The 14,636-nt window shown below is 41.8% G+C and overlaps 2 protein-coding genes across 7 annotated transcripts; both read left to right on the top strand.

The window, feature by feature from the left end:
- Positions 1–608: 608 nt before the first annotated feature.
- Positions 609–7,117, top strand: LOC112277117 (uncharacterized). 6 transcript variants are annotated; one of them, XR_016501117.1, is made up of 15 exons: positions 1,086–1,405; positions 1,887–2,038; positions 2,164–2,246; positions 2,575–2,667; positions 2,993–3,157; positions 3,307–3,665; positions 3,969–4,081; positions 4,374–4,455; positions 4,595–4,886; positions 5,127–5,224; positions 5,359–5,476; positions 5,622–5,756; positions 5,857–5,986; positions 6,536–6,730; positions 6,974–7,117. XR_016501117.1 is itself a non-coding variant. In XM_024509107.3 (13 exons), exons 1-13 carry the CDS (start codon positions 1,203–1,205, stop codon positions 5,977–5,979), a joined length of 2,016 nt encoding a protein of 671 aa, XP_024364875.1. In that variant the 5' UTR covers positions 889–1,202; the 3' UTR covers positions 5,980–6,363. The 6 variants fall into 6 exon arrangements, 5 of the variants coding, with proteins under 5 accessions (XP_090103974.1, XP_024364875.1, XP_024364878.1 ...); XM_024509107.3 differs by lacking the exons at positions 6,536–6,730; positions 6,974–7,117 and having other exon boundaries at positions 889–1,405; positions 5,857–6,363; XM_024509110.3 differs by lacking the exons at positions 6,536–6,730; positions 6,974–7,117 and having other exon boundaries at positions 4,374–4,404; positions 5,857–6,363.
- A 343-nt stretch (positions 7,118–7,460) lies between these two features.
- Positions 7,461–14,194, top strand: LOC112277116 (putative glutamyl endopeptidase, chloroplastic). Its single transcript, XM_024509105.3, has 14 exons — positions 7,461–8,158; positions 8,545–8,740; positions 9,105–9,215; positions 9,389–9,437; positions 9,751–9,860; positions 10,053–10,556; positions 10,842–10,970; positions 11,296–11,592; positions 11,857–12,315; positions 12,581–12,646; positions 12,892–12,952; positions 13,155–13,304; positions 13,486–13,623; positions 13,835–14,194. Exons 1-14 carry the CDS (start codon positions 7,888–7,890, stop codon positions 13,997–13,999), a joined length of 2,706 nt encoding a protein of 901 aa, XP_024364873.1. The 5' UTR covers positions 7,461–7,887; the 3' UTR covers positions 14,000–14,194.
- Positions 14,195–14,636: the final 442 nt, after the last annotated feature.

Genomic DNA, 14,636 nt, shown 5'->3' with positions numbered 1-14,636 from the left:
AATAGTGAGACCCAATTCACAAGTACATATTGCTTGACAGCTTATCATATGTGGGAGTTGGGTCAAGAGAAAAATCCAATCTTAGATAAATATTTGTTTATTTTTATTGAAGAGCAAGTGTTACGGAGGCTCGTCATTACACTTGGAGAAATTGCCAACTCTTTCAAGATTGTAGGAAAAACCCAACTTCAAATTCTTTCATGGTATATTTTGTGGGCTACCTTCTCTAGGGCTTAGCTCTTCTCGTTACCTTAAGTTCCCACCTTGACTTGGCCTGCTAATTTTTTTTAGCTTGTCCAAAACATTTATTTGGATAAACATTACTATCAAGTATTCATCTCTCGGGGCGCTAGTTTTGGGTGTCGATTGTTCGTAGATAATTTCTACAAGCACAAAACACCATTTTTCACCTACATTTCATTAGACACATATTACATGAAATTTAAAATGTTTATGAAATATACACACGTATCAATTCCAAGGACTGACTGCCCAGGTCTTTGCCTTTAGGGTTTTCTGGTAGCTTCCACTGTTGAGCTGAGCCGAGAATTGCCACTATCTTACAAGAAACCAAGCACCTCGATCCCCCAAGAAGTTAGATTGACTAGAGCTCCGAGACCAAGAACATTGCCATAGACTCGAACGACTTGCAATCTCCACCTCTGAACTCATGTACATATGTCATGTTCTTTGAAGTTAGACTTTGGGAGGAATCGTGTCCCTTAAAGGTGCTTGTAATCCGCGGTGTCATGATCGGGTTGGTGAACAGTTACCAAAACGGTAGTGAAAGTAGTCCGTAGACACCACCATGTTGGCAGCAAATTCAAGATGCCGGTAGCTGAGTATCTGACAAAAATCGCCTCGACTTCCAAATTCCTGTTTGCGCGTGCTCGATGCTAAATCAATCCATCAAGAGTCGCCGCAAGCGGAGTTTGGTGGTAGTGAGTGTGCTTGACTTGTATTGTTAAAAAGTGTGTGGAGGGACTCTGAAGATGAATTCTGAGAATCCCATTGCCGTACCACGCAACAGAGGCTAGATTTGCATCATTCAGATTTAGAGAAACCTTGGAATATATTTTTTTCTAGGTTCTCTAGCTATCAGGTGTCATTAGTCGTTTGTGAGTAGAATGAAGGTGATGCAGCAATAGGGTTGGGTTTGGGTTTGGGTTTGCTGTTTTCTCTTGGGCATGTAGGGTACAGCGATGGGGATAGACATAGAAGCAGGGGAGAGGAGAGATGTATCTATCGGAGGTACGCTCCAGGAGGGTGATGAGCAGGCTGACGAATACTCAACCCATTCATCATCCACGGACGCCGGAGGCCAGTATCAATGTTTTTGTAAGGAATTCGAGCGGCAGAGTTTTTGCCGGAGACTTGAAGCAGAAGCTCGAGTCGAATTTCAGTGGTACGATCGGTCCTCCCTCTTGCCAGGGGTTGAAAATTGCGCAAATCTTAGTCTAGCAACTCCCTCCACCTGTAGCTAGGGCAATGCGCTGCACTATTTGCTCGATTGCGGTTTGGAGCAGTGAGACTTTGGGTATCAAGCCTTGGCCATAACTCGCCAATTATCGCTTTAGATTCTTTTCGTTGCTTTAAATGTTCATTTGGAAGATTTTTTTAACTGTTCAGGGAATGAAGCAACAGTATTATTTGTAATACTTTAGTTAGCTTCGTATCCGGAATTCAGTCAGCAAAGCATGTATAGTTTCTGTCTCTAGATTGAATCTGATGAAACCTCAGCATGAAGTTCCTGTACCCAGCTTTGCAATGGTAGCATTTTTGCATATAAACAGCTACATTAAATTTGACCCAAGGCTTTGAAAGTGGGATGTTTTTACGTAGTCAAGACGGTTGACATAACTGGGCTTTACCGTCGTGAATTGCAGGATGACATTTTATAAGGAACTCATATATCATGCGTTTTTTCCATTATCATTGCCTCTGATCTACTGGTTTGAAGGTGGTACGAATGGCATTATAAATCGGCAGTATTGGGGTTCACCTTTTGCAATAGCACAATGGGTTCTCGGCATTACTTGTAAGTGTCCGGGTCATCACAATTCTCACTACAAATTTATTTTTACTCATTTCAGTGTTACTGTGAAATTGCAGTTGCTCCTGATGCATAAGGGTCAACTGAATCGAGCTTTGAATTTTATACAGTTTATGCTATGAATGTGCTCTCGGTGCTTTATACGACTCCTGATATCGTCATCGTGAACATGCTGATTATTATGCGGCATATGGTAAGCTCTCTGAGACTTTTCTATTGAACCGTTTTTCTCATTCGTGTCCACCTGCTTTGGTTAGTATTTTATTTCATTTACATGATCGATTATGTTCATCCCGGTGGTGCAAGACACATGACATTCTTACTGCTGTTTTTCTGATACTTTCGACAATTCTTCTTCCTACTTTGATTTCGATGTCAATTTTATTTTTCTCTCCCCTCCGTTATCAATAGGACCTTCCTACAAATTCATGTGGTAGGGAAAAGAACAAGGTAGCCCGACTGGATTGGACGTATAGTTCTCGTGGGTTTGAATCTGGCTGGGTTTATGTTCTTGTCGAAAGGTTATAGCAACCAAGTATGGATTCAATTCGAAGTCGGATATGGCTGAAATGCGACAGAAAGTGTTGCCACATCAGAAATTGGCCGACCTTACAGTAAGAAATATTTCCTCCTGTATGACATGCCAGATTCTTTACTTAGTTACTGCAATGCATGCATGCATGGAATTTTTTCCTTTCATTTTCAAAGATGTTGGTAGTTGCACCTTCTTGTGGAGTACTTAGTTGAACTGATCCTGTCACACGTTCTAGTTGTGAGCTTTTGAGTCCTGCTTTTCCCTTGAATTTACCTGTGACCTCTCCCTTGTTATTGTAATGACAGCATTACTTGTGTAGTTCAGACTGAGCATTTTCTTGCCATGTTGCAATCGTACCTGTATTTTTTAAAAACACGTTGTCAACCACATTTCGTAATATTCAGCTTTTCATAGCGTGGACAAATCCGATCCCTTTGCGAGTCCTGAAGCGACAGCTTCTGCTAGCTGCCGCTCGCAGCAACATGCTAATATGTACATTATCTTTACGGTTGGTGCCTGGCGCCTCCAGAAACACTGTGCAAGAGATCATGCATCGGCTTTCTCATGAAGTGAGTCTCTTCGTCTTTATAATTCATTATCGAAATACAAGACAGGATTGCGTTTCTTTATCTTAGTGACACCAACGATGAACCAGTCAAGATACGACTTCCATGTAATACTTTCGAACTTCACATGTTTGCGTAATTTGATGCTTCAGGGTCCGGATTTTTGGCGCAGAGGGAGAGTAATATCTCGCAAAAGAAAAATGCAATCTAAATTGCATTCGATCCATTGTGAATATTGCTTGAAGAATTCTTTCGTGGATAGGGAACTGGAAGATCGTTGGGTACAACTTTGTATGACCCAACTTGACGCGGATCCAAGATGTCGCCTGCCAGGGAGCTGTGAAGCATTTTCTGAAGGGAATAATGAGGTTGAAGGTCATGACAATATGACTGGTGGAATGGATTCTGACGTCGTTCCATCTCAGACAGAGAAGATAATGACCGACCAAGTTGACCTTCCAGCACTCCTGTTGGCCGCTCACCTCCTCCAGCAATCGGGTGACCTCCTCACGTATGTCCCACCGCCTCTCACTCCATTTTTTTATCATTGTGTTGCGGTCCAATTCGAGGAGCTTGGGAATTAACTTGGGGGCATTGGGGAACCTAGGCTTCACGTAGCAAGTGCTAATGAAGAAGTTGACTTGACCCTTCAGTTCAGGTTTAAAACAAGATTAAGTAGCAATAGACTTTATTGATTTTTAATATAAATGTTGTTATATACGCTAAAACAATGAAACATCTTTCAAGCATGGACATCGCATCTTGAATTTGGGATTGTAGATTGTGGAGATCTGATAAGTGGTTAATATTCCAGGAAGAAGAAGTTCGGGCATCAATTGTTTAAAAATCCTATGCGAGTATGGTATGCTGCAGGATGTGTGGCCATTTTACACACAAGCATTCCATATATCGTCCGCGGTATTACAGGTATGGTATATCATGCTATATTTGGATGTTCTATGCTGTAGTCTATGATACAAATAGGATCTATATGCAAATATATATGAAATGTGTCATTGGTTAGGTATAACTACGTTTGCCTGCACGTATCTGATGTTTGCATTATACCCGTCAAACCTCTTGATAATTTCAAAGCGTAAATGTGCAGACTGAGTTTTTTCAAGTTACCATCACAAGCACACAACAAACTTGGGCTTAAATTGAGGGTTGCATTTTGAAATATATAAAATCTTAAATCTCTGGTGATGATGGCTATTAGGCGTACCATCCGTTTGGGGAGGCAATGCGTGGTATGTTCATGTTGTAAATTTAAGCAGCATTGTCATCAGTTTTCATGCTATGTAAGTACTGCCTACCCATTATTGTAGTTATTGCTGTGTGATGAGTGTGATGAAACTGTAATATCGATCAGAACTAAGGACTGCTAAGAGAACATAACCTTTCCGACCAGCAACTCTGACCGAAGTTGGCTCAATTCAGGACCTCAAGTGTATCATTCATGATAGCTGGGATCGCTGACTTCCGTAGACGATATTTTGCTGCTCGTCTCTTGAATACCTTGTTAAAAGATGGGTGCTTCGGGAAGGACACTTCTCCAGTAGTCGAAGCTGGGATATTCGCACAGGAATACAAGAGTCAAAAACCGCGGCGCAAATCGGAATATCACACTGCAGTGACCGTCGACTTTGGTCACGCCTCTTCCATGATTGGGTGGTGGTGTGTGAGAGTGTTGGTTTTAGATTTTGGCCTTGTGTTTTCTAGGCGTGTGAAGGTGACCTCTAATTTCAATCATCACACTTGACAACTTTAATGTCCACAATGAATTCCATTGTTTCTCAAATCTGTTCATAGGTTAAGTTCCGCAATGGAATTTTCACATAAATGGATAGTTTTTCTGAAACTATTTAGATATTCCATATCAGATTTGTTCGCTTCAAAGTCTTTAATGTTTATTAATTTTATATTCATAACTTTTTCACTAAATCTTCATGCACTTGGGTGGTTGTGACAGTACTACGCAAGCTATTTTTGTGTGTACTGTGGGGTGCTCATGGCATTCCTGCTGATAGCTCTTTTTTCGAGTGGCACCAGGAAAACGTCATATATCATGTACGGACAGTACCTTACTTTCGACATCCTTGAAATTATCTATGGTTTAGAACGATTGCGACACTCAATAGATTTTGCTGTTGATTGATTCTCTTCATCTAACCACTGTATTTTCTCGTTGTGACTTGGCGCAGGGGTGTAGTAACATTTGACCTAATCGTCTTCATAGGCTTGCTAGCTCTTATTGTATTCCCTGGTGGAGAAACAAATAGCATGCACCTTGGGCACGGGGCAACCCTCGTTTTCAAAAAGGTCCACTCCTGATTTGCTAATGGATCTTATTTTTTTTGTTCTTTTGTTTTGATGATCTAGTCCTAGATTTCGAAATTCCGAAATTTTGAGATACATGTCCAAGACTTGCTACTTGACTTTTGAACTTGTGACGGTTCTCAAACAGATGGAGTTGGCCACAAAATTGAAGGATGGTCGTTTGAGTTATGCTTCAGTGAAGGAAAGAGAAGAATACAGCTTCGCTCTCGAGGTTATGGTGACAATCTCCGAAGCCTTGGCGTGGGACAACACTATAACGAAGGTATGGGACAAGCATTTTTGTTGCTTTACGAATGTCTTTCAACCATCTATGTCTCCCGACTCCTTACTCGGATGTGATGGTGGTGGTGGTGGTGGTGTAGGTGACAATTTTGGGCTTCAAAGCAGGCAGTGAGGTGATAAGTGTACTGTTGGGTTTTGGTGGAGCTGCTATTGGCATCGTCGCACAACAGATGACTTCATACTTGGGAAGGACTTCGCAGTAATTATCTGGTGTGGCTCAAAATGCTACTGAATAATGTACTATATATATATATATATATATACATCAGAAAAAGATATCATTCTTAGATCAAGAATTTCAAGTGGCAATATAGTGAGTGCCATTTCAATCACTGGTCCTTATCAACTTTACAAGAAAAGACCATGACTGATATCTTGAAGCAACATCTGTGCGTTTCATGTTCCTCATGATCGGAAAAATGGAGGGAATGTTGTACAATCCCTCCCCCTGCCCATCATCTGGTGATTTGCCAGGGGTGTACCGAAGGTCACTATGTAGGATTTTGAACTGTTGCGAAGCACAACCTTGAGATTGTAATGAGCGTACCAGTTCATTTAAATAGTCCAAGAAAGGTCTTCTACGAGTACTTCAAACCTGCGATGCGGAAGGAACACACATTTACAATAGTCTTACATCATCACATTTCAATCTAACAGCTTCACACTGAAATGCCGTGGAATGCTTTCAGCATTTGTTCAGTTTGACCAACCCCTAGGCTGCAGCGTCTTTCCGCGACTGATGCACCATGTTAAATGCAGGGATATGGCACGCTCGGCATCTTCATACACGTAACGGGCTTCCGGGGAGCGAATCCTTTGACACAAACATTCTTCCTCAAGCTTTTCACACCATTCTCCCTCGGTGTACACCAGTAATTTTTCGCTCCTGTTGGGAGTGTGTTCGCAAATTGCTTACCATTCTCCCAAGACCATGTCATCTGCTCTGCATCGGATGTGAGTAATGGCCGTGAGCAGTTCAGAAAACTCCTCGGTGATCCACTCGAATAAATCTTCGCGAGTCTTGTTCTCGTTTTACTTCACAAACCTGTCTTCGAAACCAGGAACCGGCGCGAGTTCAAGAAGATTAGCTAGGAACCCTTCCCTGGTTTAGAGTCCCCTATGATCTGCGGACTGTGCTCGTTTTACTCATCCTCATTCATCTGTTTAATTTCGCTTAATTGGTGTTGCCACATGCAGAAAATTTGCGCTTGTTCCTGTCAGAAATTTCCAACACACGGAAGGAGAAGTTACATTCTTCACAAGTTTGTCAAGTGATGGAAAGCATTGAAAAGTTCTGTATACAGATACTACAGCATACATCTATAAATAACTCATCTATTTTTCTTTTGAAAAGACGAAAGTATGATCGGTTCTTGGATTTCATATTTGTATGTGAGTAGGTCAAATTTTGTGGTACTTTGTAGAACATTTTTGAATGTTTTAGAATATTTGGGTAAGAATCGTGTTCAACCAGGGAGCCAAGCTGCTGCAAGCCACTGAGTGTAATGGACTCTGGAGGACTAGCACCGAACTCGGGCTTTGCTTGTCGTCGATATCAAAGAGAGGAGCAGGGGCACTCTTCGGATGACGAGGTTTGGGGTAGATGATTTTTTCTTTTACGCCACAATCCGCGTGTATTTCCTTTTGACAGTTGTCGAGAGCGTTCGGCCGCATATCTGTGCGGGTTGTGGACTTGAGAAAGATAGTCGTCGAGATGTGCTGATCTCATTCTGCTGGTGATATGAGCTCGTCGACTGTGCCTTTTTCTGGAACGTGACCTCTAAATGGATGAACAACACGGTTGAGCTCGGGAGCCCTGACCTGCCCACCATGCTCAAGTTCTCTTTGTAACGCCTCTGCTTTATAATCCTTTCAATTGTGCTGAGTTCGCTGACAATTCATGAAGTAATTGCTGTATGCGGTCCAACAAGAACACGAAAATTTTGCAGCGTTCAGTAGAGAACGCGTGAGTCGTAGCAACCAGATTTGGAGGAAGTTGTTGCACAAAGGAAAATTTGGGGAGAGCAGCGTCTGTCGAGCCGGTATCCTTCTGCGAGAGATTTGAATTTCTTTGCGAAGGAGGTCGTGGATTTTTGTAGAGTTGGGTGGCGATGTACGTCGCCTCGAGCAAATTAGGCTACTCTGGTTGTTTGCTGAGCACTTGTTCATCCTATCGAAAATGGGTATATCAGTTTGCAGCTACGCAGCAGCAGCAGCACAAGAGCTTGAAGTCCAGCTGGGTTGTGGGCGTACCCCGGCGCTTCTCCAGCTTGGAGAGCTCTAGAGCAACTCTTTGTAGTGAGCCGACGCAGCTCTTCCCCAGGAGGTGGTCGGTGGTAGCCTTGAGTGATGACAAGGGGAATGGCTCCGTCGACACCAATGGTATGGAGCCTTAAACAGATAAATTGGATTACACTTCCACTCTTCTCAGGGTGGTAGTAAATTTTCAGAGTTGTGTAGGTATGTCCAAGAAGCTACACATGTCCTGGGAGTTTTCTGTATCTAATCTAGAAAATGCCTGGAGGAACCCGCATGAAGTATTAACAGGCAATTTATCCCAAGTTTCGTGGATGTGTCGGTGTGTTATGAATTCATTTTTCCAGCTGACCGTGTTTGTTTCTAATGACAGTTTGGGGGAATGCAACTGAGATTCTTTTCGTGTTTACTTGTGGATACAAATTGGTGAATGTTGAATCTACTTCGAATAAAAGTCTTTGTAAGGTGACCAACTAAAGTAATCGATTTCTCTGTTGTATGAACGGTATTAGGGTATCAACTCCCTCCAGAAGAGATCAGGGAGATTGTGGACGCACCGTCGACACCTGCTCTCTCATTTTCACCTAAGCGGGATGAGATCCTATTCTTGCAGCGACGCTCGTTGCCTCCTGTGGCTGATTTCGCAAAGCCGGAGCTTAAGCTTGCAGGAATGCGGATCGATCCTGATTACAATGCCCGAAGCAGGATGTAAGCTTTGTTTCTCCCTGTGCCTTCGACAGCTCTGATTTTTTTTTTTGATAACGCAGTGTGTGCGGGTATCATTATACTTCTAAACATTTCAAGTCCAAATGATAGAATTAAATAGCGTTTGTTATGATATGGTTATCAGCGTATTTATGTGTTGAAGTCCAATGTATGATTGAATCCATATGGCTTCCTGGTTTTGATATCACGTGAGTAACTAAATGAAGCCATAAAATACTCGTAAATTTGTATACTTTCCTCTTAACAAATGAGGAATATGAGCCGGAACGCTCGAGTGGTTGGCGTACTTGTGTTGGGATTGGCTGATAAGTAGAGCATGTGCGGATGCGATAAAGCTTTTGTTCAGGTCCTTTTACACAGGAATCAACATCCATAAGTTTCTTGACGAGGGGATGTTAGGTCCTGGGCGGTCTGTTTCTGGTCTTCCCGAGGGTGCCAAAATCAACTTCGTGAGTTGGTAAGCTTTGTCAAACTTAGAATTTCGTAAACTGCGTACTTGGTCTTTGCTATCGAATAGTATAGATTTATGCATCGCTCTTTCTCTTGTAAAGCAAGAATTTTGCTCTCAGATTTATCTTCTCGTCTTTTCGTCCAATATTGGATTTTGATGTTTTGTGCTGCTTTGTGAAGGTCACCAGATGCTCAGCATATAGCGTTTAGTGTTCGAGTCCCTGAAGAGGTATATGTCTTTCAGATTAAGATTTCTGTTTCTGAATTGCCTATGCTGATACTAATTGTAGGATTTTAGCATAAGAATCCGTGCTTTAGTTTCCAATATTGGTCTTTAAGTATGAATTGCCTTGGAGATTTTTGGTCGGCTATGGTTCCTATTGTTGTGGGTCGGTGTATTGCCACTTTCAACCTTCGGTTGAGATGGGGATAGTTTGAGTTGATCGTTGTGCTGCAAATTTCCTTGATTAGATTTTCTCATCTTCTGGATCATGTGAAGGGTTACATGATGTGATTGACATAATCCACTTGATGTTATGCAGGAGGATGGCCCACCCTCATTGCTGAGTCTATGGGTTGCAGATGTGAAGACAGGGCAAGCCCGAAAGCTGATCGGCCCCCCACAAGTTTGCCTTAATACCATTTTTCGATTGTAAGTGGTGGATATTCAAAGGAGCTGAATCTCTTTTTAAGTCATTAGGAAGTTGTGTATCTTTTTTCCGCCTTCTTCTGAAATTATTTTATCTGGAGAAAGACTGATGGATTACAGAGTCCATAGACTGCCTGAGACAATATTGAATGTTCATGATCTAATGCTTTATTGGCTTTTTTATACATTTTTCAGATATTCTTGGGTTGACGACAAGACAATCGTAGTTAGCACTATCCCTGCCTCGCATGGATCACCTCCCAAAAAGCCTCTGTCTCCAGCTTGCCCAAATATTCAGTCCAACGAGCAGAAACTTGTTGTCCAGAATCGCACTTACCAAGACCTTTTAAAGGACAAGCATGATGAAGATCTTTTTGATTTTTACACAACAACACAGCTAGTATTAGTAACCCTCGATGGAACAGTGCGGCATATCGGATCACCGGCGATTTATACATCTGTCGACGCTTCACCTGACTGTAATTTTCTACTCGTTGATTCCCTTCATAGACCATATTCATTTAATGTACCCTGGGGACGTTTTCCCAAAAAGATTGAGGTGTGGCGGAGGAATGGCGAATTTGTCAAAGAAATTTGTGATTTGCCCCTTGCTGAGAATATATCAATTGCATCGAACAGCACACGAAAGGGTCGGCGAGGCGTCAATTGGCGTCCCGACAAGCCGGCATCTTTGTACTGGTGCGGGCACACTCTCATTCATCGTAAAGTCATGTTTCATGATCTTAATCAGGAGTATTTCATGAGTCCTTTCAATTGTTTGGTCGTTCTTCGCATATATGTTTCTTGTCTGAAGCAAGTGATCAGCGCATTGTTTGATAAATATATTGGTTGTAATAGTTTTCTCATCATTGTTGTGATTCGTTTGCTGTTTATTCTAGACAGAAAAGATTTTACAAACGATTGACTCAATATCTGTCTTAATAATTTGCTCCTTGCGCCTACGAAACATCTGTTCAAAATCAGGGTAGAAGCACAGGACGGAGGTGACCCTAAAGTTGATGCCTCTCCTCGTGACATTGTATACACGGAACTCGCTGAAACCTTGGGTAACACTGAGCCACAAATTATAGCCAAAACAGATCTCCGATACGGGTAACTTTTTTCTTTTCTTTTCAAAAATTCCCTTTCACTCACTTGATTTAGCACTCTTTTTGTGAAATTGCAAGAAAATCATAAGAATATTTTGGAATATTTATGAAATCTATTCTGACTGATTATGAATGTTACTCCTAGACAGCATGTGTCGTTACGCTCATTTTTACTGCTTAATTTTGATCAGGAGTATCCTGAATGGTTGTCTTGCTTTGCTTCCTCTCCCCGAGTGGTAGGGCTGTTTGTGATCGAATACTGATGTCTGAATGTTCATGCATTAAAATACATCTGTGCCTAACATATTTACGGTTTCTTTGAAGAGCAGAGGCATGTTATGGGGTGACGAGTCCTTGGCATTAGTTTATGAGTCGTGGCACAAGACCCGCCGCACCCGAACGTGGATTATAGCCCCAGAGGACTCGAATGTGGAGCCTCGCATCCTGTTTGATCGCTCAACAGAAGATGTGTATTCCGATCCTGGAAATCCAATGTTGCGCCGAACAGTCCTTGGAACTTACGTGTTGGCGCAACTCAAAAACAGTGATGGCAAGAGCTGTTTATTGCTAAACGGCAGTGGCGCCTCTCCCGATGGCTATGTTCCTTTTATAGACCTATTTGATACGTAATCTTTCTGAATACGCGCTTAATTACTTTTCTTTTTCATGTCAATTGAGTCATAGATCTTAAATGAGTGCTCAAATGCCTGTAAATCACAGTTTTTAAAAAAAAACTCGAAAAAGTGATTCTTTTTTAGCTACAAATATTCTCGAAATTTATTATTTGTTGCAGATAGAGTGGAATACAGAAGTCTCCCAACCAGGTCCGCTCAATGCTGTTAGCACATCAAACTCAAACATTTTTGATCGTTGATTTGCTCTGTTTGCAGGGAGACCGGCAAGAAGGAACGTATATGGGAGAGTGACAAGGAAAAATACTTTGAAAATGTTGCCGCACTTATGTCAGATAAAGTGGATACTGATTTATCTGTTGGAAATCTCAAACTTCTTATATCAAAGGAATCACAAATAGATCCACCTCAATATTATTTGCGGACCTGGCCAGAACAGAGAGTTACGCAAGTCACAAATTTCCCTCATCCATATCCCCAGTTACGGAATCTCAAAAAAGAGATTATCAAGTACAAGAGAAATGATGGTGTCCAACTGATGGCAACTCTGTATTTACCACCTAGTTATGACCCTTCTAGAGACGGCCCACTACCTATGCTAATGTGGGCTTATCCTCGAGAATTCAAAAATAAGGATAATGCTGGACAGATGCGGGGATCTCCAAATACGTTCGCCGGCATTGGATCTACTTCTGCTTTGTTGTGGTTGTCCAGAGGGTAAGTTGCTACTTGATGTTATGGTCAGTGAGGTGAATGGCTTGAGGTTAATTTGAAGCAATACATTGTAGTTGTAATTTCAAAAGAAGTAAGTGGTCTGCTGTCTAGACAGATGGCCTGTATTGTCGTATTACCCCGATCGTGGTAGCGTTGGTAATATTGTATCTCCTCCCACATATCCCAGTAAATGCCTCTCTGTCTTGTAAGCCTGTTTTCCTCGTAATTTTTTTATCAACTGACACTCTTTGATTCATCAATCTCACAGGTTTGCTATCCTTGATGGACCTACTATGCCAATCATAGGAGAGGGCGACGAAGAAGCTAATGATCGGTATTGCAAAGGAACTCAATAGTTTTTTGTGTCTCACTTTCTTTCTCTGAACACGTTCGAAACAGAGCAAACTCTTGGTTTTTGTAATACTGATTAATTGGCACGCTAAATTAACTTGCTGATTTAAGAGCTGCATAGCTGTGAGATGCGGATTGATCAATGCTTGCCCATGCTCTTGGGTTGAGGTTGAGGATTTTTTTTGGTCAAACGATAAGTAAATCCTGCTGTAATTATTTTACTTTCAGGTATGTGGAGCAGCTTATAGCCAGTGCACAAGCAGCAGTTGATGAGGTTATTAGACGTGGAGTATGTATCACTTTTTTCTCCTAGATGTATCTTTGGTTTTGGCTAAACAAGCTTGTGCAATTTAATTGCTTCTAAACAGCGATGAACTTTCATGAAACTTATTCGCTTCAGAAAAGATATCGTATGTGCACATTTTCATGAACTGAAGGTTGCCTTTCATAAAAAAAAAAAGTTAACTTATAATTGATTGTTTGAGCTCCAGGTGGCTGATCCTAAGAAGATAGCTGTAGGTGGACATTCTTATGGGGCGTTTATGACAGCGAACTTGCTCATTCACGCTCCTCATCTTTTCTGTTGTGGGATTAGTCGGTCTGGTGCTTACAATCGCACACTCACTCCCTTCGGTTTCCAGGTACTGTTTCAAATGTGAAGATTAATTCTGGACAGAGTAATAAATCATTTTAGTCCTCTCCACCTCTTTCCCTGAAGACGCGGCACACCTTTAGATTTGGATCCTGACCTAGCTCGAGCTGAGTGCTTCTCTTTTCTGCATTTCTGTGTGATCCAGTGATATGTCCTCATTTGATGTGCAGTCGGAGGAGAGAACTATATGGGAAGCGCAAAAAACTTACATTGAGATGAGCCCATTCATGCTAGCAAATAAACTCAAGAAGCCTATTCTGTTAATCCACGGTGAAGAGGACAACAACGCTGGAACTGTTACTATGCAGGTAAAAATCATTAATTTCAACTCTTATCTGTATTACAAAATATAAATAAGATAGAATATGTTTGCCTCAGCAGTACTATATAAATACAGTAACATATAAAGAAGTTCTTTATAACTGTAATTTGTAGTAGGTAGTGTGTAGATTGGAGAAGCGACTGTTCATTTACCGTGTCACTGTAATTATCTTTTCACACAAGAATATCTTTGTGCAGTCGGAGCGGTTCTATGCTGCTCTGAAAGGAAACGGAACACTATGCCGGCTGGTTCTTCTTCCTCTTGAAAGCCATGGCTACTCGGGACGTGAAAGTGTAATGCACTGCCTCTGGGAAATGGACCGATGGTTGCAGAAATATTGTGTAAATGCGTCTGAGGAGTAACCCCCTGAACGGAACTTGAACGGTGACCTGATCAGTGCAGGTGCACCTGAACATGAAGCCATGGCTTTGACTTAGCGAGGCTCGCTTACCACTTGTTATTATACTCTTGAGATTCATTGGAAGCAGCAAAATGTGATGGATTGGCAGATATGACGGGATACTCTGTCACCATTCATCCATTTATTTACAAATTCAGCATTTTCTTGTCTGTGTAGTGTTACAATTGGGTTGCCTGCAAGCGCATTCTCACTGTAAAAAATACAAGTTGTGGAACATGATGTTTGATGAAAATGACTCGTGAAAAACAACGTCTAAGTTGCGAGGAAGTGATGCCTATGAAGGATCGCTTTCATACCACTAAGCGTTCTAGGTTTCGACTAATCATGAGGATGTCCATACCCTGGAACGATAGATTATGAAGACGTAAACATGCCCACCAACGATCCAGAATAGAAAGGATCCCACCATTACGACGCAGAAGCAGCCAGAATCCGCTCCTAGAAGGAATTTCCCCACTGATCGAGGAGACAACCCGAATTCGTTCCTAGATCTTGGGTACTTCTGGAACCTTCGCGGTGTTTTTTCGAGCTGTTGAACCAGGCTGGGTGAGCCTTGATGCCCAACTTGCCTGACTACG

The sequence above is a fragment of the Physcomitrium patens genome, chromosome 25, assembly GCF_059467195.1.
Source record: "Physcomitrium patens ecotype Gransden chromosome 25, ASM5946719v1, whole genome shotgun sequence".
In the NCBI taxonomy this organism is placed as follows: Eukaryota; Viridiplantae; Streptophyta; class Bryopsida; order Funariales; family Funariaceae; genus Physcomitrium; species Physcomitrium patens.
The sequence above is the reverse complement of the archived record's forward strand: the minus strand, read 5'-3'. Positions and strand labels throughout refer to the sequence as shown.

Coding starts and splice junctions, on each gene's coding strand:
- LOC112277117 (XM_024509107.3), top strand. CDS start 1,203: ATGGGGATAGACATAGAAGCAGGGGAGAGGAGAGATGTATCTATCGGA. Junction 2,247..2,574: donor TGATTATTATGCGGCATATG/GTAAGCTCTCTG, acceptor TCTTGTCGAAAG/GTTATAGCAACCAAGTATGG. Junction 5,225..5,358: donor AGGAAAACGTCATATATCAT/GTACGGACAGTA, acceptor GACTTGGCGCAG/GGGTGTAGTAACATTTGACC.
- LOC112277116 (XM_024509105.3), top strand. CDS start 7,888: ATGTACGTCGCCTCGAGCAAATTAGGCTACTCTGGTTGTTTGCTGAGC. Junction 10,557..10,841: donor AAGCCGGCATCTTTGTACTG/GTGCGGGCACAC, acceptor GTTCAAAATCAG/GGTAGAAGCACAGGACGGAG. Junction 13,624..13,834: donor CTGGAACTGTTACTATGCAG/GTAAAAATCATT, acceptor ATCTTTGTGCAG/TCGGAGCGGTTCTATGCTGC.